The sequence below is a fragment of the Schistocerca nitens genome, chromosome 3 (assembly GCF_023898315.1).
Source record: "Schistocerca nitens isolate TAMUIC-IGC-003100 chromosome 3, iqSchNite1.1, whole genome shotgun sequence".
NCBI lineage: Eukaryota > Metazoa > Arthropoda > Insecta > Orthoptera > Acrididae > Schistocerca > Schistocerca nitens.
Window position 1 is genome coordinate 282,205,146 of NC_064616.1, and position 23,299 is coordinate 282,228,444.

Below are 23,299 nucleotides of genomic sequence, written 5' to 3' on the forward strand. Positions count from 1 at the left end.
ACAGAGTTGTGCAGGCATGCAAGAGCATTGCACACATGCAAAATTCTCGGCCATCCCTTTGCTATATGTAGTAAATATTCTGCTCTTGGTATTCTATTACAAAAGTCGGTGACTAATGGAGTAACCGAGGAGAGCACAATGATAGCCATTTAAGTGAAATGGTGTGTTCTTGGTTCACAAAAAATTTCCTACATAACAAATGATGAAAATTGTAGGCTGGCACAAATCTATACCCTAAAATCAGTTCCCCCTGAACCTGAAGATAACTCTGTAAAGACAACAATTTCCTGCTGATAAAATAGTCAAGGAAATTACAGTCAAACATGCGAGGCATGGAAACGGGGTGGTGGGTAGGGTGGAGGAGTGAAATGAAATTTCCTGGAAAAAGCTGGGAGGGGTTTCAATGATGAGCATTTATTTTCATGGTCAAGTAGATAACATATGTAGTGCCCTTCATTTGTGCAACACAGTACAAATCTGATTAAAAAAAAGCCAATGGATACTGCAGCAAAATGGTGAAAAAACTGGTTTGTAAATGTTACACATATCACATTTATTAACGGTGTGCCTCGAAATAAATTTCTGAGTGGGAATGAATGGAAAATGATAAAATATGAGACTGATGCATTACAAGTTAAGGTTCCTTAAGTTACGAATAAATGATGGGAATAGCAGGAAAAAAGACGTTCATACTGGCACGATGATGACCTAAGCACTGGAGTCATCTAAATTATACTGTCCGCTTACTTTTTCTTTGCCTCAAGGCCCCCTATTTCGAGCAAATAGCATGGCTGCCACCTCTCCAACCAAACCAAAAGGTATACCAGCAAAAGTCACAAGACCTTCTTCAAATGCCATGTATCTTCCATTCCAGCACATTTCAAGAAATTTTTGCAAAAAATTGAATAGCAACACAGTTCCTTGTCAGCACAGGTTTCAGTCGTCCTAGGTAAAGCAGATTCAGTTTCAATTGTGAGAAACATTACATTTTCATTAGTTCTGCAGGTTCAATTTTCGTTGACAGTAGCACAATACGAGTTTATTATTCCAGTTACCAATGGTATTCGAGTTGCTTCCTCCATACCCCTCTGGAAATGGCAAAGAAAAAGCGTGCAGAAAGTAGTTAGCTCAGTTATGCGCAGGCACTAATCAAAATCTCATATTTTACCTTCCGTATGGTTTAAGCCACTTGCTGCCCTTCTAAGGAATTTTGAAACTCTAATACTGTTTCTCGAATGTGTAACTGAAGTGTTCAATTTAGTATTTCCATTTTGCTTGCCATTATCATCCTTTCTGAGCAGTCTCAATGTTTGTTTATGTTGCAGTTTCAGTCTTCTCCTAAGTCTTTTGCTGCTGTAGTCTGATTCATTTCTTCTTTCTGCAATTGGTAATGCAGTTTCCTCTGGATTCAACAGCAGCTGACCAGAAATAGTTTCCAAGCTATCCTGCATTGCACGTGGTAGAAGAGACTGCAGCCTCCCACGGATGTCCTCAGGCATCTTGAAAGACCTCAGACACATTTTCAACCAACAAGCAGGGCAACGAGCTTTGTAGTTACACCTGACCAGTGTACCACGACCAGCTTTCCACTGTTGGCTTCTGACAATTGGCGGGACAGAACACATTCCTGAAAATAAAAACTAATGAATTTAATTTAATTCTATAGCAGTATCAAATCAACTGTCATCAAATGTGCAACCATCTCACAAATGAAAACAAAAGTATTAATTAATATTATTCTGGTCTCTCTCTCTCTCTCTCTCTCTCTCTCTCTCTCAACTCCCTCCTGCCCCCCCCCCCTGTGTGTGTGTGTGTGTGTGTGTGTGTGTGTGTTTGTTTGTTTTGGGGAGGGAGGGGAAGAGAGGGCGGCGCTCGTGCTCGCTTTTTCCCCGTAACAATACATGTACACGGCTGCAGTAGGAATACAAGTAAAAGTTTTAACTGCACATCAGTAAATGTGATTATATTAAAAATGTACAAAAAAAGTCACACATTACTGCACTGTGTATCTATTTATGGACGTGATGTAAGGATGTGTGGTGATCGCTATTAGAGCAGGATATGTGGAACAGGTTATGTGGCTAATTTTCTGTGCCTCATCTAAAGACAGGGCAAAAGAGAGAAGAGGGGAGCGGAGGGAGGGAGGGAGGGAGGGAGGGAGGACGATTGTAAGTGTTACTGAAGACTGAAGGCTACCCGTCTGACTTTCAATGATATCTTCAACAAGGAACAAGAATTACTGTTGGGCTGCACAGAGAATTTCTTAGGTGTAATGTCATTTGCCCAAAGTAACACATGTGACAGAGAAGGTAGAGCCCGGATTGAGATTCATTAGAAGAATAGCAAAGAAGTGTAATTTATTCACAAAGGAAGTCACCTACAAACTTCACATCCAACTGATTCTTGCATGTTGTTCGAAAGTTTGTGATCCTAGCCTATTTTCTCAAACAGAAGAGACAGAGAAAATTCAGACAAGAGCTGTAGGATTTGACAGGTTTGTCTGGTCAGAAAGACTGTGCCACAGAAATTATCAACAAAGTCTAATGGGTAACATGTCAAGCATCATGTTAATGATTAAGAGCGTCAAGAGTGTTCCATGATGATTAAACTCACTCACTCACTCACTCACTCACAAACGCAACTCACAAACACACGACTGCAGTCTTAGGCAACTGAAGCCACACTGCGGGCAGCAGCACCAGTGCATGATGGGAGTTGCGACTGGGTGGGGGTAAGGGGGAGGCTGGGGCAGGGAGGGGGAGAGATAGCAGGGTAGGGGTGGCAGGATGGGGAGATCGCAGGGACAAGGTGGAGAGAGGGTAGGGCAGCTATGTGCAGTCAGGAGGTTAGACAGAGGGCAGGGGAGAGATGGGGAAGGGGGGAGATGGGATAGTGGAAAAGGAGAAAAGTAAAATGACTGGGTGCAATGATGGAATGAGGGCTGCGTAGTGCTGGAATGGGAACAGAGAATGGGCTGGATGGGTGAGGACAATGACTAACGAAGGTTGAGGCCAGGAGGGTTACAGGAATAGGGGATATATTGCAGGGAAAATTCCAAATTGCGCAGTTTAGAAAAGCTGGTGTTCGTGGGAAGGATCCATATGGCACAGGCTGTGAAGCAGTCATTGAAATGTAGGATATGTTTGGCAGTGTGCTCAGCAACAGGGTAGTCCAGTTGTTTCTTGGCCACAGTTTGTTGGTGGCCATTCATGCGGACAGACAGCTTGTTGGGTGTCATGCCCACATAGAATGCACCACAGTGGTTGCAGCTTAGCTAGTAGATCACATGATTAGTTTTCAAAGGTAGCCCTGCCTTTGATGAGATAGGTGATGCTTGTGACTAAACTGGAGAAGGTGGTGGTGGTGGTGGTGGTGGTGGTGGGGTGGTGGTGGTAGGAGGACGTATGGGACAGGTCTTGCATCTAGGTCTACTACAGGGTATGAGCCATGAGGTAAGGGGTTGGGAGCAGGGGTTGGGAGCAGGGGTTGTGTGGGGGACGGATGAGTATATTGTGTAGGTTCGGTGGACAGCAAAATACCACTGTGGGAGGGATGGGAAGGACAGTGGGCAGGACATTTCTCATTTGAGGGCATGACAAGAGGCAGTCGAAACTCTGGCGGATACAATGAACACTGGTAATTATCCTCCCAACCTTGTACCAAAAACGGATCTCCCATTCCTTATCTTTCCAGTCTCCCACCAGCTTCCTAATTCCCACCTTCCGGCCACAGAGGAGCATTCCCCTCATAACTCAGTAGCACCCAGGGCTGGAGCAACCGAATTACATTCTCTGTCAGGGTTTCGACTACCTCTCGCTGTGCCCTGAAATGAGAAATGTTCTGCCCACTACCCTTCCCACCCCTCCCGCAGTGGTTTTTCACCGTCCACTGAACCTACATAATATACCCGTACATCACCCACACAACCCCTGCTCCCAAACCCTTACCTCATGGCCTCACGGCTCGTACCCCTGTAATAGACCTAGATGCAAGACCTGTCCCATACATACTCCCACCATGACCTACTCCAGCCCAGTCACAAACATCACATACCCATCAAAGTCAGGGCTACCTGTGGAACACAGTCATGTGATCTACAAGCTATGTTGAAACCACTGGGCTACATTGTATGTGGTCATGACAACCACCTGAATGGCCACAGACAAACTGTGGCCAAGAAACAAGTGAACCAACCTGTTGCTGAGCACACTGCCAAACATGAAATCCTTCATTTCAATGAGTGATTCACAATCTGTGCCACCAACACCAGCTTCTCTGAATTGGGCAGGTGGGAACTTTTCCTGCAACATATCAACCTTCATTAATCATTGTCCGCACCCATCCAGGCCCTTCCCAGTTCCCATTCCAGCACTACACAGCCCTCATTCCACTATCACAGCCAGTCTTTTTACCTTTCCCCTTTTTCGCTGACCCCCCCCCCTCCCCCATCTCTCCCTTGCCCTCTGTCTAACCTCCCGACTGCACATAGCTGTCCTCCTCTCTCTCCACCTCATCCCTGTGCACTCCCCAGCAGCATTTCACTGTTTGCCACCCGTACCCTACTATACCAGTTCCCCTCCCTGCCACAGCTTCCTCCTTACTCCCACGCAGTCGCCACTCCCATTATGCACTGGTGCTGCTGCTCACAGTGTGGCTTCAGTTGCCTGAGGCTGCAGTCATGTGCATGAGTTGCATTTGTGCACGTGTGTGTGTGTGTGTGGACGCGCGCACATGCCTGTCTGTCTGTCGTCCATTTCTGACTAAGGCCTTACTTTCTTTTCACAGTATTGTTACATCTCACATAATGCCATGTTGACAACAGTGAAGTTAGTAATATTTAAGCTTATATGGATGTGTATCAGTAAGCAATAATTCTGTGAACTGTGAAAGATTAAAGAACATTTATGTTTGGCATTTGTGGGGTTAAGATGTTGGAGGGGTCGAAGTATAGTAAGGAAACTGTGTATTTCCCAAGTATCATCATTGTAACATCACTGAAGAATTTAATAGTCACAAACAAGGGATTTTTGAGGAAGTATGCCATTATTAACAACACAAATTGCTACAAAATAATGAAACTATTTTGCAGACTAATCTGCAAGGCTGCTTCTGTTTTTCTATGTAAATATCATGCAAAAATTCAAGATTACTAACTGGAAGCAAAATACATGTATTTTTTTTATCAACGGTATATGGTCACAGAATGAGTCAAGTGGGGACCAGAATTTTATGTACTAATAAAATTATTCTGGTAAATTGCTCATAACGAAACAGAACAATTTCCGCATTAAAAGAATATTGTGCAGCGCATGATTTAGTTGCACACAAAAAATCTACAAAACATGTAATAAAAATATTATCATTATCTTAAAATTGTATAAAAATACTTTACTCACATTTATTTTTTCATTCCTCTTCTGCTGCAGATCGTATCCCTAAATATCTGAAGTGTTCCAAGGAAAATTCTCTCCTACTGTGTTGTACAATTATTTCGTAATGACAAAAACATTTTTACCCTGCCTCACAGGATGTTAAGCACATGTGTACAAAGGAGCTACTTCCTTCACTACTGGAGGTTTGTTCCTCAAAATTTCTTCATAAACACAAATTTATTTCCAATCTGGTCCTCTGAATGTAAGTTTTCATACTTCTTCATTACTAAATCATCAATTCTTCCTTGGGCAGAATTCAGTTTAGAGATGGTGGCTTTGAGTCTAATTAATAAATCACAAAGAGTAGAATATGTGGCCTCTAAAAGAAGGAAGGCATCAGTGGACATATATGAAACAGTAGCATATATTCCCACATGCTTCAGCATATTATTGGCAATTTGAATTGAGCCTGGAAGTTGAGAATAAAATGAGTTACAACACCCTAACAGTTTCCAAATGATTGGTAAACTGTACCACTTTCTGCAACCATAAGCTTTAATGCAATGTAATCAGTTCTGGTGGCAGCGGAAAATCAAGTGCTATTAATATAAAAGCTTACTTCAACTTAAGTGTTGTCACAAACACAAAACCTGATTCACAGAAGATACTAAACTTCCAAAATGCTGAAAACTTGCAGCAGTAATTTCCAGCGAGTAAAATCCGTTACACTTGGAAATATACATTTAAGTGTGGTACTAGATTCCTTTAGGTAATTCACAGCACCAGAAATTACCCATAGTGAATTCACAGAGTTAATAAAAAATGAGGATACAGTAAAGCTTTTAGTTGTATGCAACTTCTTACTTGTAATGAGATGATGTGTTGACAGTTCACTCTTGTTTACGGTTCTAGTCACAATGCCTGCAATGGACTGTCCATTTTTGTCTTATATTTCATCACATAACACAAAAATTGTTTTACATTGGATGTCTTTGATAGTAAGATAATAGACTTGCTTCACACAGCTTTAGCATTTAATGGAGTCATCTAGATCATTGCACTATGTTCACTTTTCTATTAAATTTGCAATACATATTTATTTGATTCAAACAACAGAATGTACCACCTTCACACAAAAAGGCTCCACAGAGTTTGAAAGGGAACTACGAGAACTATTATTAGAAAATCCACCAATCAATTTTTGAACAGGCGCACTTTTCATGAATTTTATTCCAACATCCTCTTTATGCTTACTGGTATTCAAAAGCCAAATGACTTGGAAATGTTTATCATAAGCACGTATTTTACATAAGCTTTGCATCTATGAATTTAGTAATTTAAATCTAATTCATTTTCAAACCCATATATAAATAAAAACAAAATGATTATTGCACCAAACAAACATGTGTAACTCCACCTGAACAAGTATATTTCAATAGAACTCCAATACTGGATAATTGATGTAGTCCATTTATTAGTAATGCACTGTATTAATAATAAGATAAATATTATGAAATATGCCAGTACTTTTTTTAATCGTTACTTTTAATATTAAGTTACAAATGCGAAAACTTTAGTGTTGTGTTACATTACAAGCAGCAATGCAAAAACACAGTTCCAAAATATTCCTTCATAGCCACCATTGTTGGAATGTAGTAGCGAGGTCAGTTGTCTGAAGTTACTGCCTGTATGCCATACACAGCGATCTATGAACGTAACTTCTGGATCGAAATTGAGAAGACAGAAGGGTAGTAAAATGTAATTAAAAATAAGTGTGTTAGACACCACCAATATGAACACAAACTTAAAAATGTATACACTAATCAACATTTTCAAGCCGAACAGTTATTACAGTTATTGGTATGCATTGTCTAGCAGCTCCAATACACTTTTGGAAAGAGATATTGCATATTACCGCAACTATCTTTGTTTCTTTAGCTCTCTCCGTTTCACGCTTGGCTCATCATCACATTGTAACACAAACTGCAGATTCCAGTCTTGTGCTTTGCGTTGACAACATAACGCACCTCGTGTTTAACCCTGCTGCTTTCCTACATTTTATAATTTTTATACAGTAATGAAAAATGGTGATTTTAATACAAATGATCATGTTTGGATGTATGACGTGAAATTAATGTCATTCTTAACACCTGAGAATGGTATGCTGTTGGGCAAAATTCGCAGCACTTCAATAAAGAAGTTCATATAGCAACTGTGCCCAATCATGACTTTTTTTAATACCACAAATATTTATACTGAACAGTGGTTCATGTAACAGAACACAGCAAATATCATCTGATGAGCAAATTCAAAAGAAGTAAGTGTATAAACCTGTGCTGCTTGTGTTGTGATTCAAAGAACAAAAACAGCATTAACATTCAACTTATAAGTTATGCCCAACTGAAAAGGAGACCATGTAATTCCAGTGCGTGAATGTGTGTGTTGAGAGACTGGGTACTTGTAGTCACAGTTTGCGCGAACAGAACTAATGGCTTTGCAGCAATTTCTTCATTTCTGGAAAGGTGTTCCCGCAGTTTGTTGCACAACAGATTCCTCCCAATCAGCACAAAGACAGGTTATCCAATTTCTTTGTGCAGAAGGAAAGCATGCCTCACAAATTTATTACAGGATAAAATAGATGTGTCTCGTCGGTTGCACAATATTCCGGTGATGTCAGCTTTATGAAACGGAATGTATAAACATCCAGGACCTACAACACCCAGGGCAGGCACGTGTTGTCACCACCAGTGCCACGATTTTGGCTGTGGAGGAGTTCATACGTACAAATCATCAGAACACTACGTGACACTTTGCTGTTGAAATGTTGATAAGCACATAAACACAAGGAGCTTCATTATGGCAAAGTTTGTGCACAGTGGGTTCCCAAGCATCTTTCAGAGAATTAGAATATCGTGAGAACTGACGTTTACCTGACCCATCTGCTGAGATACGTGGCGCGGGGAACAGATTTCACTGCTGACATTGTGGTATATCACAAAATGTGGTATCGCCATTCTGACCCAGCCTCCAAATGGATGAGCACAGAGTGGCGGCATCCTGACTCCCCTTGTCCAAAAAAAAAAAAAACCCACTCTGTCACTAAGGCCAGAAAAGTGATGCTCAGTTTCTTTTTAGTGAAGAATGATCTCTACTCATCAACTGACCACCACAGGGTGCAACATTTAACACTGAATAGTATGGAAACAAATTGCTGAGGCTCAAACAGGTCATCAAGAACACATGCAGGGGCAAGCTCTCGAATGGGATACTGCTTCTCAAGGACAACGTTAGGTCACATAGGCCAAGAAGACCCTCGACCTCCTCCAAAAATTTTAGGTTCTCGAACACCTTCCTTACAGCCGTAATATCTCCTCATGTGAGTCGCATGTCTTTGGCCCCTTAAAACAAATTCTCAAAGGTCAGAGGTTCACCTGTGAAAAGTGCAGAACACCATGGAAAACTGGATCCATCGGCACCCAAAGAGTTTCTATAATAAAGCCGCGCATTCCTTTCCTACACATGAGGATTGGTGTATTAATGTCAATGGCAATAATTATATTATGTTGCGAGACTAAAGACATTGCTCTGTTTGATTATATTGTTTATTACGATAGGCCTATTTTGATGTGATTGCCATCTTCAGGTTGTATCAGATGGTCTTGATATCCACATGACATCAACGTCTCAATTGCTGACACTATTTTATAAGTCATACAGATATCAAGACCAGCTAATATAACCTGAAGATGGCAACCAGATCAAAATAGGTCTATTGAAATAAACAATATGATCAAACACAGCTGTGTCTTTGGTTTCACAATACAATATAATAATGTCCTTATATGATGTATATGACGGCAGCGTACCTAGACGAGTACAAAATTGCAATTATGTATCGGTGTAGTATTCCTTATGAACTGTAAGGGGAAGCCCTCTGAAAACTAAACCTACATAATAGTACAAATCTTCCTCTACAATGATTAAAGAAATATTATCCCAGTTCAGATGGCTTTCCTGTCTTATGTTCACAGAGTGAATGCTGCAAGTTTTGAATGAGTCAATGAGATAAAGTGGTGTGAAAATGTTGGAATTCTTACTCTTCAACAACATACTACAGGGAATTCACACACTAGGGCTACAAATCTTCCTGATTAACTTTCTTTTATTTAAGAAATATTATTTGTAATCTGAAAAGTTGTTCCATGATATAGTTACAAAACAACAAAGTGAAAAAATAAATAAACAAGCAATCACATTTCAGTGTTAGTTACATCACAGGTATCTTGGATGGTGAATGTGACAGCTTTATGTTCCCTCTTAAAATACTGAATGAGCAACCTCCAAGAGTTTTTCCCAACTACCTTCAGCTCTAGAGATTTAAGATTTTCATTTCAATTTTATCTGTAGTGGTTCTATCAAATCCTCTTAAAAGATTTCAGTGTCCTGCTCCTATCCAATAACAAGCCAATCTTCTAAGTAACTATTTTTTGAAAGTATTTTCATTTTAGTCTTCTGAAAGCTAGTGAATGAGAGTATAAACCAAGACACATCCTAAAATGATTAACAAATGGTTAAAAGACTGAATTCTAGCATTTATTTTTTCTAAAACAGTCAAGTCTCTCTCTGAAGGTCGAGAAGCAATTTTATGCACGTTTAAACCTTCCTTGGAATAAACACAACAAAACTACAATCCTCATCATGGCATTACAGCCAACAATGATGGCAAAAGAATGGAAACACAATATGGTTATCTAAACACATGACAGTACTACGAAATCTAACATATAATAAAACAAACTGATAACAATTACATACTGCACTAGTTACAAACAGAAACTGTCCCAGGGCAACATGAAATAACAATTCTGGTTGCATTAGGACATATTATTATTATTATTATTATTATTATTATTATTATTTAAATTTTATAAATTATTCACTGGTATACCTTTGCCTTTGTGACATTCCAAAGGTGATGAACTTCCTTTCAGAGAGGACTGTCTCTTGATCATCTTAGAAATGAATTTTCGACATGACTCACAACTGAATATTCCAAATTTGCGGGCCTGTTTTACAAATCGATAAAATCTAACAGCACCACAGACCCCACATTCCACAGTTTCTGGTAAATGTGCTCCACCTGCACCTGAAAAAGAAGGCACATTTCTTTACTTCTACTACAATATATTGCCACAAGTTCTGATATTTTGAGAGAGTTTTATATTTTGAAATTATACTGACAGGGAACTTCCCATGTCAAATCCTGGCAAATAAAATTTAAATATTTATATTTAATTTACATATGTGTAGCACACTTCTTCAAGTTGCTCCCCCTTTGAAAGGCTGTGATAGCTGTTGTGCCACATACTAACTCTGCTGTAATAACTGAGTAGCATTCTGGGCAGTCACAGCATCTGACGAAAGATAATTAGGTTAGCTTAGCAATATAGACAATATTTTTGACTGTCCACACACTGCTTAACACAAAACTGTAAATTTCATCCGCATCTTAATAACTCACACCCTATAGACCAGTTCTTCCTGACTTCATAATTACATAGCTGTCAACCTAGAGAAGAAGCTATCAGTAATCACATAGAAAATATGGAGTGGGTCCGCCCTCACCGCCAAATAATTTTAAAAATCAGAAGCCTGATTTACACCTTTAAACGCCATATTTCAGGCACTTTTTGAACTTAAATAAAGAAGATTTTCCAGGAATAAAAGCAGCTGTACATGAAAAGTCATGTTAAGTGGAAATGGCTAAAAATTAATATAGTAAACATGAATGGTGCCTCTGAAAAATTTCTGTAATTTTCAAATACTGCAAAATCAATACACATACATCTCACAAATTATTACTGAAAATATAAGTAAAACATGGAAACAAAATGCACTTACATTTTTATAAACAAAATTCACTTACACTATTATATGAGAAGCCTGTCTTCAGTGTTTTATACAAAAACACTCACAGGCCTTCCTCATTCACTGCCTCTTCTTCTTCTTCTTCTTCTTCCTCAATCTACAGTAAAACCCCAGTTAACTGAACTTGGATCAACTGAAATGTGGATTATCCGAAACAACTCCGAAAATCACAAATTAAAAGAAATCCTGTACTCGTGGAAATAACTTGAGCTGAGAGTGTGCTGGACTTTGGTTAGCAGAGAGAGGTGAATGCCTGGCCTCAGATTGCATACCCACCCACCAACTCAACAGTCTTAAACAAAGCTACACTATCGACAATAGTGCATTTAAGTGGTTGTTTCTTTCAGCTGCATGTGTCTTTTTATACTGTGCTGTAAATAATGGAGCACAATATGCTGCATATTAATGTACTGTAATCCTAAAACTGTATTTTAACTTTAATACAGAACCCCTACAAAGAGATTTTTTAATTTGTTTCACCTTCAAAACCTTCAAAAACACATGCAATACAAAATATTGTAGTACATGTTAGATGTTCATTGCTTAACATGGGCTTCTCCCTTTATTTCGGGTAACTGGGGTTTTGCTTGTACTTATACTTGTATAACACAGAATTTATATTTTCAATGGTGATCAAAAATAATTACTATAATAGTATCAGAGTGGTGTGTTAGGTATGGATAGATAGGTAAACTGCGCGTCTTGTGCTGTCACCTGGTTAGAAAACCCATAACAGCTCACAGATGAAGCCTTGAACCTTGTGAAGTTCACTGGTTCAGAAGCAGTTTTATTCCCATTCCTTTAAGCTGATACATGCAGGACAAATCATTTTTGTCGTCACTTAACATAACCTGTCTTAGTAAGCCATGGAGACGAAATCATTTGGAGACAGGTTTACTACATACCCAAAATTGAATTCGTTACAATCTATCAACAATTTTGGTACCATATGATTAGTGAAATGAAAACAGTACCTTTTCCGATTTTTTAGAAACACCAAAATGTAAAATGCCTATTTTCATAATTCTTAGTAACTTACCATAACTCCGTAATGAAGGTGAAAAATCTGTAGCAATTACTGACAAACCATAATAGTTGATGTAATCAGGTAGCCACTCTACACCTAGCACATTAAAAGAGTTCACACTCTGCTGTACCCAAACTTGTGCTGGTTACTTATTGTCCTCTCTACTCTGCCCCTTCCCCATTCTCCATCTTGCACTATCGTTTCCCTCCTTTTCAGCTCTAATTCCATTTCCTATTGTTGGTGACATTCACACTGAACACATTTTCCATGTCATTTACTGAACATTATTGGGTATCGATTCTCTTGGTATCACCCTCAAGCACACTTCCCGTTTTGAAAGAAGTTAAATCTGAATCTCATCTACAACTGTTATTCAAGACACAGATGCAACCAGACTTTTCAAGGTTACTAGTATGCCGCAAGTGTTGTCACTGATTCTCATATTTTTGGATTTTTACAAGCTTCTATTAATTTCATACACATGTATGAAATTGGTGGCCAAATTTCCCCATTCAATTTTACTCAAAATCAATATCCGAATGTGTGAAGAGCAAAAGATTAGAAATTTTTGACAATAAAAAAAAAGGACATTTTTCTTTAAAAATTACAAATTTTCATCAAAAAATTGTCATTTCAATATTTGAGAAACGGAAAGTAAAAATGGACCTCTTGTCAAAGAAACAAAATTTTCAATATACGCAAAAAGTTCAATAATATTTAAAATATTTATTTTCATTTCTTTGTATACTATGGCAGTTTATTTAATTCTGAACACATTCGTATTGATTTGAACAACAGTCAATAATGTCATTAAAAGCAACCAATGACCGTTTTCTGGAAAAGGAATTTTTGTTGTTATGGGAAAATAATACTAGCCCAACAAGAGGCTGCTTTTCTAAATTTTGCAGCTGAAAATGTAATGCTTCACAAAATAGTATCTTCTAAAATTTATAGGCATTTTAAAGAGCTCAGAATAACTTTGTATAAAGAATGCTTTGTGAATATAACACTGCCAAACAAGATAAGCGGTCCCATTTGTATGAGAGTTATATATGCCTGTAGCTGTTACCAATTTGCAGACAGTAGCCCTAAAATGCCAGCTGACAGCTTATAACTGCAGCAATAAATCCTACACCTACAACACATGTTAATTCTGCTGCTGCTGCTGCTGCTGCTGCTAGAAATGAAACAGGTGAAGTTGCTGTGTATACATATAACTCGTTAAATGTCTAAGATTAGTAGCGATAACAAAGCACCTCAAATAACTAAATAAACCCTCTTTTTTGTTCATTGTTAGCTACAAAGCTAGTGTACATTGCAAAATGGACATTCACAAAAATGGATTTACGCACCAGATCTTCCCTGAAGAAACCAGCCCCATTGGGTTTCCTGGTGCAATAATTCCAGCAGGGATGACAAAACAATGAAAGGATTATCTTTTTAAAAACACCAGGACCTACAGCAAAGATGAATAAAAAGACATTCTAGGTCTTTAAGTAGAATGAGAACCTGAACCAGAACCTCAAGTCAGTGATTATGGGGATCCTGAGGAAGAATCTTAACCAGCCAGATATTCCAAAAGCAAAGAAGAAGAGGTAAAATGCTGTTTGTGAATGATCTTGAACCCCCTTCAGACCAGTATTTTTTAAGCAGAAAATCAAATCCTTAGGCCACTATAAAACAGGGGACCTCAGTAATTTACTTTTGGTGGTCCTGTGAATTCAAAATTTTAGGTGGTTTTGAGCCCATTAATGGCTTCAAAATCAAAATCTGATCTAAAAGATACCATAGCATAGAGTAAAAATGTGCAGGATATGCTAATTTCTTTCAATTTGGAGCCAATTTATTGGTTTTAATTTTTTTTTTTTTTTTTTTTTTTTTTTTTTTTTTTTTTTTTTTTTTTACACACACACACACACACACACAGTAATGTGCTACAGGTCAGAAGAGGTTAACCACTTAGTGTGTAGTGTTAACTTTAAAAACTCCATACCACTCAAAGGACATTTTCAGGGTAATACAAATGCAGAATTTATGTTTCATAAACATGTCTGACTAAACAACAGTAATAAGTGAAACTTTAAAATATGTTATCTCAAAACACCTATTTTCCATCACCAATATCCAACCTGTCACAGCTCATTGAAATTTAGAGAGAGAAATGTAACTTTTCGTTACAAATTGTTCAGAATTTAACGCTGAATGTAAAAATTACAATACCTCAAAATCCAAAATTTTCGACAAGAGGTCTTTTATTTGCTTCCCACCTGACATTTAGAGATAACCAGAAATAACACTGACACATTTAATGTATGTTTATTTTATTGTGAGTCCATATTCAAACATCAACGAGATGGACATTATGATTCTGGATAGATTATGTAAAAGAAATATGTCCCTTACAGCTGAATTTTAATAGAAGTTCCTAAAGTAAGAAGGTATTTCAGACATGGGGACAAACATAAAAATCCAACCTGTTTTACATAAGGGTGATCAGATAGTTAAATGTAACTACAGTCTCACATTGCTGATGTCAGTGTTGTAAAATTACGTAATGTGTTTCACACATTATGACTTTTTGAGAGTCCAAAAATCTCTTTGGGAATCAATATGGATTCTAAAATCGGTCATTCAAGGACATACTTTTTGAAATGAGCACAGCAATGTATTTTTTTCTAATACACCTATCTCACAAAATAGCCTCGACGGCACGAAATCAGAGGTACTTGAACATGTACAGAGGCTAGGTAATACATGATAGTACCACAGGGTTACCCTGTGCCACAAACCATAAGGCCAATTATGGGTTTTAGAGATAGAAGTGTAGGATAAGGTGGAGGTACTGCTATCATAAACAATTTGTATCAACAGAATTTAGTTACCAGTGATTAAGATATCTAGTGTGTCTTTTATTGTTTATAGTTGTTCCTATAAAGTTATAACAGGAAGTGCAAAATACATCCCCACTCCAAAACAAATCCTATATTTGTCTATGGAGAATAAAAAATTAGAAAAAAAATCTACATTCAATTGAAGGGCAGAGACAATGTTGCACAACTACTCAATCAATATTTTTAGTGCCAAAATTCTTCTACAAACAGAATTATTGGTGATGGGTGGAATAATACTTAACTACTGACTAGAGCATTCACCGAGCACTATTTAAATAGTAAAAAAAGTGTTTCTCAAATCACCAGTTTCCTGCATTTAGTGATCCTGTAAGAAACATGGAAAAGGCTGAAACAGTATCAGATGAAAATTCAGTTGCTTTTGCAATTGTTAATGGGTGCACTTCAAATTAATGGTTTTCTAGGAATAAAAGTATTTTGCATATTTGTGAATTCAGAATGTTTCGATTCAAAGTACTTCTTTCACTGTGATTGCAGCCTTGGACTTTTCAATCCAAGTGCCTTGTAAACAGACCTCTAAACAATGCCTTCCCAGCACAGCCACATAAACCCATCTTTCATACAGAGCACAGCAACTTTAATCATTTTATTCATTTTCCCGCATTTGTGGCATTTCAAATTTTGCTCAACATACTAGAATATTGAACATAAGTTACAGCAGGGGTCATTTCATGCATCTCTTCATACAACATCTGACTGTTACACTTCCTTTTTTTTGGGATCCATCCCAAACAAAACAGATAAGCACAATGAAAAGGTGTAAATTAGAAATAATAACATGTCCAAAAATTTTCCAGCCACTGAAACTCACCACGACAATGGGCCACATCAAACTGCACACAATTCAAAATATACTGTCTGACAAATTATTATTATTATTATTATTATTATTATTATTTCTTTACTTTCTCAGACGTTAAGTCTGGTTAAAAATGGAAAGGGACGCGGACCTTGATCAAGCGTCACTTCCTTTTACCTGTACGGTATGTGTTATATTGCATTTAGGAACTTTCGGGTAATTGAACATGTATCAATAATTACAGATTTCTGTAGTTGTATATATACGTTTGGATGTAGCTGTATTGCATTGATGTACTGGTAGATATTGTGTGGTATGACTCCTGTAGTTGATAGTATAATTGGTATAATGTCAACTTTATCCTGATGCCACATGTCCTTTACTTCCTCAGCCAGTTGGATGTATTTTTCAATTTTTTCTCCTGTTTTCTTTTGTATATTTGTTGTATTGGGTATGGATATTTCGATTAGTTGTGTTAATTTCTTCTTTTTATTGGTGAGTATGATGTCAGGTTTGTTATGTTGTGTTGTTTTATCTGTTATAATGGTTCTGTTCCAGTATAATTTGTATTCATCATTCTCCAGTACATTTTGTGGTGCATACTTGTATGTGGGAACGTGTTGTTTTAAAAGTTTATGTTGTGAGGCAAGCTGTTGATGTATTATTTTTGCTACATTGTCATGTCTTCTGGGGTATTCTGTATTTGCTAGTATTGTACATCCGCTTGTTATGTGATCTACTGTTTCTATTTGTTGTTTGCAAAGTCTGCATTTATCTGTTGTGGTATTGGGATCTTTACTAATATGCTTGCTGTAATATCTGGTGTTTATTGTTTGGTCCTGTATTGCAATCATGAATCCTTCCGTCTCACTGTATATATTGCCTTTTCTTAGCCATGTGTTGGATGCGTCTTGATCGATGTGTGGATTATTATTATTATTATTATTATTATTATTAATAGTAATATGAAGCACCCAGAAGGGCATACGGGAATTAAACATAACTTTACACGGGTTGAGAGAGAGTGTAATGGGGTATCTCCCGATGTTGCCACTAGACTCGACAACAATGGTAATCCTAGGTAGTGCATGCCAGTGGCTCATTGCTGGACACAATGTGATGCTATTTATCAGTAGTCCATGCTTCCCACTCAGAACATCACTCCAAAAGCAGCTGTTTGTGTTTTGGTGTTAGCGGCAGTCTACATATGGAATGACAATTTCCTAGTCTGGCTGGTGCTAGTGTACAACCAGTGGTGCTGGACACCACAGAATGTTGCAGGGAGTTCATTACTTGTTCTTGTAATTGATATGAAGTGATTACAATGTTTTATGGTGGTCAGATGTGGCCCACCAGAACCTTGACAATAAGCATGCCTGCCCTCATGTTCCTATGGAGAGTAACAATGGGACACTCTCACATCCAAATGCCCTACAAATCTGGATATTGCAAGATTCAACCTGCCGGTCAAATCCGCCTGGTGGACAACACTAAAAATGAACAGCTTTAATGCCCTCTGGTGGCAGTTCTACCTGTCAAGAGAGAATTGCAACACCAGTCAATGATATACCCTCTGATGGTGTGCACATGTACGATGTTACATTGACACCTGACCATGCCTTCTGGGTACTTCACGTTTTTTGTCAGCCAGTGCCAACATCACATATCACTTCATTAAGTCACAAGCCGAAGCCTATATATCCAGTACTGAGAGGTTCAGTTTTAATCTCTATCTGCTGCAGTTAGTGATATAACTGAAAAAGTTGCCACTCCAAAACGAAAGAAAATATCCTGGGCAACGCTAGTTTTCAAGAAAGGTGACCTCCAAAATGGATGATTCAGGACTACCTTTTTTCCCCACTTGTCTTTCCAAACTAAAATAAAAGGCTATCTACAGTAAGTGTCATTTATTTTATGAACAAATAAAATTAATTTGTAAAGCCCAAATTGGTTTCCTAAAGAACCAATCCAGCACAGTAGCAGCAGTTCAGTTCCTTTATAAACAAGAGGAAAAAAAATCATAAGTATTTGCGAAGCCTCAAAAATCTTCTGACTGTGCCAATATGTTACAAAATTATTAGATAACTTTTGGAATACTGATGGAAGAGGTACTGCCCATGAAGTAAATATTCCTTAACTAGTTCGTATTTCTTAAAAATGCAAAGGAGTGTATACAGATCTGAACCCACTAACATTGTAGTTAATGGCCTTCAGGTTTCCATATTGAGGTTGGTTAGCTGGTTGATTTGGGGAAGGGGACCAAACAGCGAGGTCATCGGTCCCACTAGATTAGGGAAAGATGGGGAAGGAAGTCGGCCATGCCCTTTTCAAAGGAACCATACCGGTATGCGCCTAAAGTGATTTAGGGAAATCACTCAAAACCTAAATCAGAATTGCCAGATGCGGGTTGGCTCATTGGCATCCTGAATGCCACTCCAGTGCAATAACCACTGCGCCACCTCGCTCGGTGCCATAATGAGGAAGTAAGCCTACTCTCAGTTATAAAATAATTCTGAATACATACGAGTGCTGTCATTTGTTAACAAAATGCCTATTACAAATTAAGAAATTTAGAGTAAAAGTGTTGCAAATGAAACATTTTGTATTTCGGTGGAAGTCAACTCAGAGTTCATGGAATTAAAGGAGTCTCTACAAACCACATTCGCAACACCATGGCAATATTTAAAAAGTCGGCCTATGACACCATGTGGTGGCACAGTACATAGTAAGAGACCTCAATGCTGTGAAAGGGATGCTAGTGAAACTAGTGTTTTGTGGTCAGAACTCAAATGAATATTCACATGCTACTCCGACATCAACAAATTTTAGGCATCCTCATTAGCCACTCTTGTACAGATCCCACAGAGCTCAATTCATCTGTATTTAAAGACTTATATCAAAGATGTCTGACGTATGTTTACACTCCTGCCACTGGAAATGCCCTTAAAATAAGGTCTCCAACCCCCCCCCCCCCCACACACACACACACACACACTCATGGAAAACATGTTTATTGCCAATCAATGTGCAGTGACATTTTGTTTACCCTTCTCATAAAACTCCCCCACAACATTGCGCGTACTGATCGATCTCGTTTTTCAACTTCTCGTTGGTCTGGAAATGGGTTATATACAATTACTACTTCAACTCGGGAAACAGATGAAAATCACTAGGTACTAAGTCTAGACAGTAGGTGGGGGGGGGGGGGGGGGGGTGAATGAGTGAGGATGTCCGGATGTCCTATTCAAATTGGAATAGAAGAACAGTGGTTGTATGGGCAGTATGGGCATGAGCATTGTCATTATGAAAAGACACTTCATTCATCAGCATTCCCCTCCTTCGATTTTGAATGGCACAATGCAGTTGTTTTAAAGTCTCACTGTATCTAGCAGCATTTATTGCTGTGGCGGAAGTCTCAAATTCAAACCGCAATACACCTTTTCTGTTCCCGAACACACTGTCCACAGTATGCTGGCAAACAATGTTAGTCTGAGCTTTCACAGCTACTGTGAATTCTAATTCCGCCACTAACTAGACGTTTCCTTAGTTTCACGTGTTGTGTAGTGTATCCAGGTTTTGTTGCCAGTGACAACCGAATCCAAAAATTGCTTGCCTTGTTCTGCACAGTGCTCCAGGAATTCATGAGCCACTTCAACTGGCTGCCGTTTGTGGTCTCTGGTGAACAGTTTGGGGGCCCACTTCACACACACCTTGGAATAATGCCAATGTTCGGTCGATAACTTCTCAATTGCGCTATTACTGACTTCAGGGATCCATTCACACAGCTTACAAACTGTCACACTCCGATCTTCAAGAATTTCTTTCTCTACTTTTGCAACTGTTTCAGCCAAAACCGAAGGCCGACCAGTTCATCGTTCATCATGGACACCCGTTGTGTCCATCCATGAACTCTATCACCCCCTTTAACATGTTTTTGACGTCCACACACAGTGGTCCACAGACTTCACATAACTGACAATGAATGTCAATTGGAGGAGTGCCTTTCGAACTCAAAAAACGGATCACTGCACGCAACTCGCACCTTGCGGGAGACGTGACGGGGAGCTCCATTGCGAACGACTGCCAGTCAGGATTGAGCATCACAATAGGCGTGGATTGGTGGGAATTTGAAGGGCAAAGGGACCGGAGGGGGGGTTGGGGGGGGGGGGGGGTGTAGCCGAGATACACATCAGGTTTGCTGGATCTGATGTAAAAGCATTCACCATGGCTACAATGGCGTGAAGACCTTACTTTACAGATACCTCATATGAGCAGCCTGCGCCAAAAACTTTGGTGGAAAAAAGGTTGCAGTTTATCAGTCATCTGAGATGGGACACCTACTCATCTGGAGCGTGATGACCAAAGGAATCTACCATGGTCTTATTGAAGGAACAATGGATTGGAGGGCTTTTGGGATTTGCACAAGCAAGCCAATCAATGATGTTATTTTTCCATGAAAAATCTATGGAAATTCTGGTTCCATGAAAAATAATGTCGTAGATAAAACAAATGTGCTCACTTGCTCTCAAAATTAAAACACATATTTCAAACCCCATTACAGCACCTTACAAGCCAACTAAGATAAGATAAATATAAATTACGAGCAAATTAAAGGGACCATTTCATTATTAAGGGATTTCAGGCAACAATTGTAAGCCTTGACCAAAAATACCAATTTTAAATTGCTTATGCCACACACAAATTGAGCAGATTAACATACCACAGGGCTTTGTTGATATTTCTTGGCAAGCTACAGTAATATGCTTTCTCTCCAAACACACGTAACACTGGGCACCCAAGAATGAAGGACACTGAGGTTGCTTATGTAAACAAGACAATACAGCAATCAAATTATTGAAATCTGCCATGTAAGATGTAGCCCTTACTTTCCCCATAACCACAGCAATGAATTCTTGTGTAATTCCAGACACATCTCAACAGAGCATTCAACAGTGTTGGCCACTTGTCTTTGCTATTCACTGCCTGTCCAGTGGCATGCTTTCAGAAGAGAGATTCATACGAGATGGTGACTCCTGCATATTCATTCTGAGATATGCCACAACTGCTTGACGCTCCGCTGTCTTACTTGGCCCCAGTACAGAGCAAGCTGATGGTGACTTCTGCTATAAAAACACGATTTCAGGTGGCAGTTTATTCTGGTAGCAGCAGTTTCACTCAGACTTCATGGTACCAAATCATACAACCTGGCAGTCAGCAAATGCACCGATATTTCTGATCATCATCTGGTCCTCTCCCAGTGCAAGATCCAATGGCTTCACAATAGTGTCTGATGACAAATACTTACATTTGGCAAGATTATGACAGTGCTCTTCCTTCAACCATTTTGGTATATTTAATTCATTTGCTCTTTAGCATAAATGTCCTTTCAGACAGATACCTGCATTTTAAACTTCTTTGGTTATAGCACTGTTGTGTAGAAAATGCATTGTATTACCTAAATTTAGGATTACCGTACCACATATTTTGTAATGTGTAACGAATGGCAGCTGACCTTAAATGTAGGCAAAAGTAAGGCACACAGAATTAAAACCGATTATACGCAAACAGAGACAACTCATGTTCAGAGAATTCTGAGACTATGTGGTGAATTTGTCAATTAATTTGTTTTCAAAGTGTTACAGAAACTTATTTTTAATACTGTTTTGAGTGCTCAGGGCGCGTGACAAAACCAACTCTACAAGGACACTTCTAAACAAGCTGCTTTATCTAGTATGTGAGAAATCATACACACACTAGAAGTAACATCCACTTAACAAAAGATAACGGTCCTGTCATCACCAACAACTGAAAATAACTTTTCCACACACCATTCATGACTGAGCTGAAGTAAACTTACGGTGTTGGCAGCTCTTGCGTTGTGTGTGGTTGTTGGCAATTCATTGACGTTTGTCATAACGAATTGGGAAATAGAACAGGGTGGTTATAATTAAGATTTTGCTACTTGAAATGAGTGATTGTAGGACACTGAATCTTTTTGGAAACATTTATAAGGACATTCGGAAGAGAAATAACGAGTAAATCATTGAAACACATTTTAATTTCTGTATGAGTCAGTAATGTTTGTTAAGTGTGTTTTAATTTCCGCGTGAGTCAGTAACGTTTGTTAACTGCATACCATGTTTACGTTCCTGGTTACGAACACTGGTCAATATAACAACCATCTGCATCTGCATCTGCAACAGCCTGAAACTGTTTACAGGTACCATTTCACAATGGTTCACAGCACTTTACGAACGGTGGACCATGAAATGTTCAGCTGGCATAACATAGCTTGTGCACTTCTTGAAGATCACACATTGCATCCAGCATTCTCAGCCAGGCAACAATTTGTGGTACAGTTGGAAATTGACCTCTTCCAGGAGACATGCGAAATTTTCAGTTAATTCAAACTTCCAAAACATGTTCTTCAACCCCAGTGCTGAAGAGGAGCTCTCCATATTGTTTTAATGTGTCGATACTCATGAAAATCAGCAGCACTATTGTTGTTGATTTGATAAAACAGCTTTACAAGTGAAGCCCTTCAAACCTTGTCCACGCCCACGTTGACTGTCTGCAACTATTGCTTGTGTTTAACCCTATGTCCCCATACCAGGGCCTAACAGCAAGTCATTACACTAACACTAATAGCAACACAAATCTTGCAGTGCACAGTCTGAAAATCATTACCATAAGATTAATAATTTTTCGTCTACATTGGCTCAAGTAGCAAAAGTTTAACTATAACCACCCTGTATATGATAGCCAATGAAAATTGCTGAATTATTTTGGCAGGAGATATGAATTTATTAAATCTGTTTTCAATATTTAGAGAAACACAATAATTTTTATTGATCTGGTTATAATTAATTTTAAGGCTGCTTACAAATTTTGAAATTTCTCTGGCGACTGGAAAAACCAAGATGTGCTGACAGACTGACCAGTAGCGCAGCCTGACACCTAGGTAATGCTCGAATGTGACAGTATGGTTGTGAGTTGGCGAAGACAACAAATGTGACAGCTAAAAGCCTGAATGTGGTGATGAACTGACCTGTGGCATAGTTCAAGGCCAACGTTAGGTTGGAATGTGACAGTTTGGTTGTGAAAGGAAAAAACCTGGTTGTGGCAAAGACTGAATGTAGTTTAGCCCAAAATCTAGGATAGGATGAAATGTGCAATTGCTTGTGAGTTGGCAAAGCCAATGAATCTCGACATGAAAACAAGATTGCCATAACAGATGGAGGTGTAGTTTATCCCAAGATATACC

General features: G+C 38.7%; 1 protein-coding gene across 1 annotated transcript in view; it reads right to left on the reverse strand.

Annotated features, from left to right (window-relative positions):
* Nucleotides 1–23,299, reverse strand: part of LOC126248247 (histone-lysine N-methyltransferase trithorax) — a 205,915-nt gene that overhangs the window by 169,179 nt on the left and 13,437 nt on the right. Inside the window, exons 3-4 of the mRNA XM_049949096.1 lie at nucleotides 10,321–10,518; nucleotides 1,169–1,627 (exon numbers count right to left, since the gene is read on the reverse strand). Coding sequence (XP_049805053.1) covers nucleotides 1,169–1,627; nucleotides 10,321–10,518 — 657 coding nt within the window. The remainder of the gene's footprint in view (nucleotides 1–1,168; nucleotides 1,628–10,320; nucleotides 10,519–23,299) is intronic.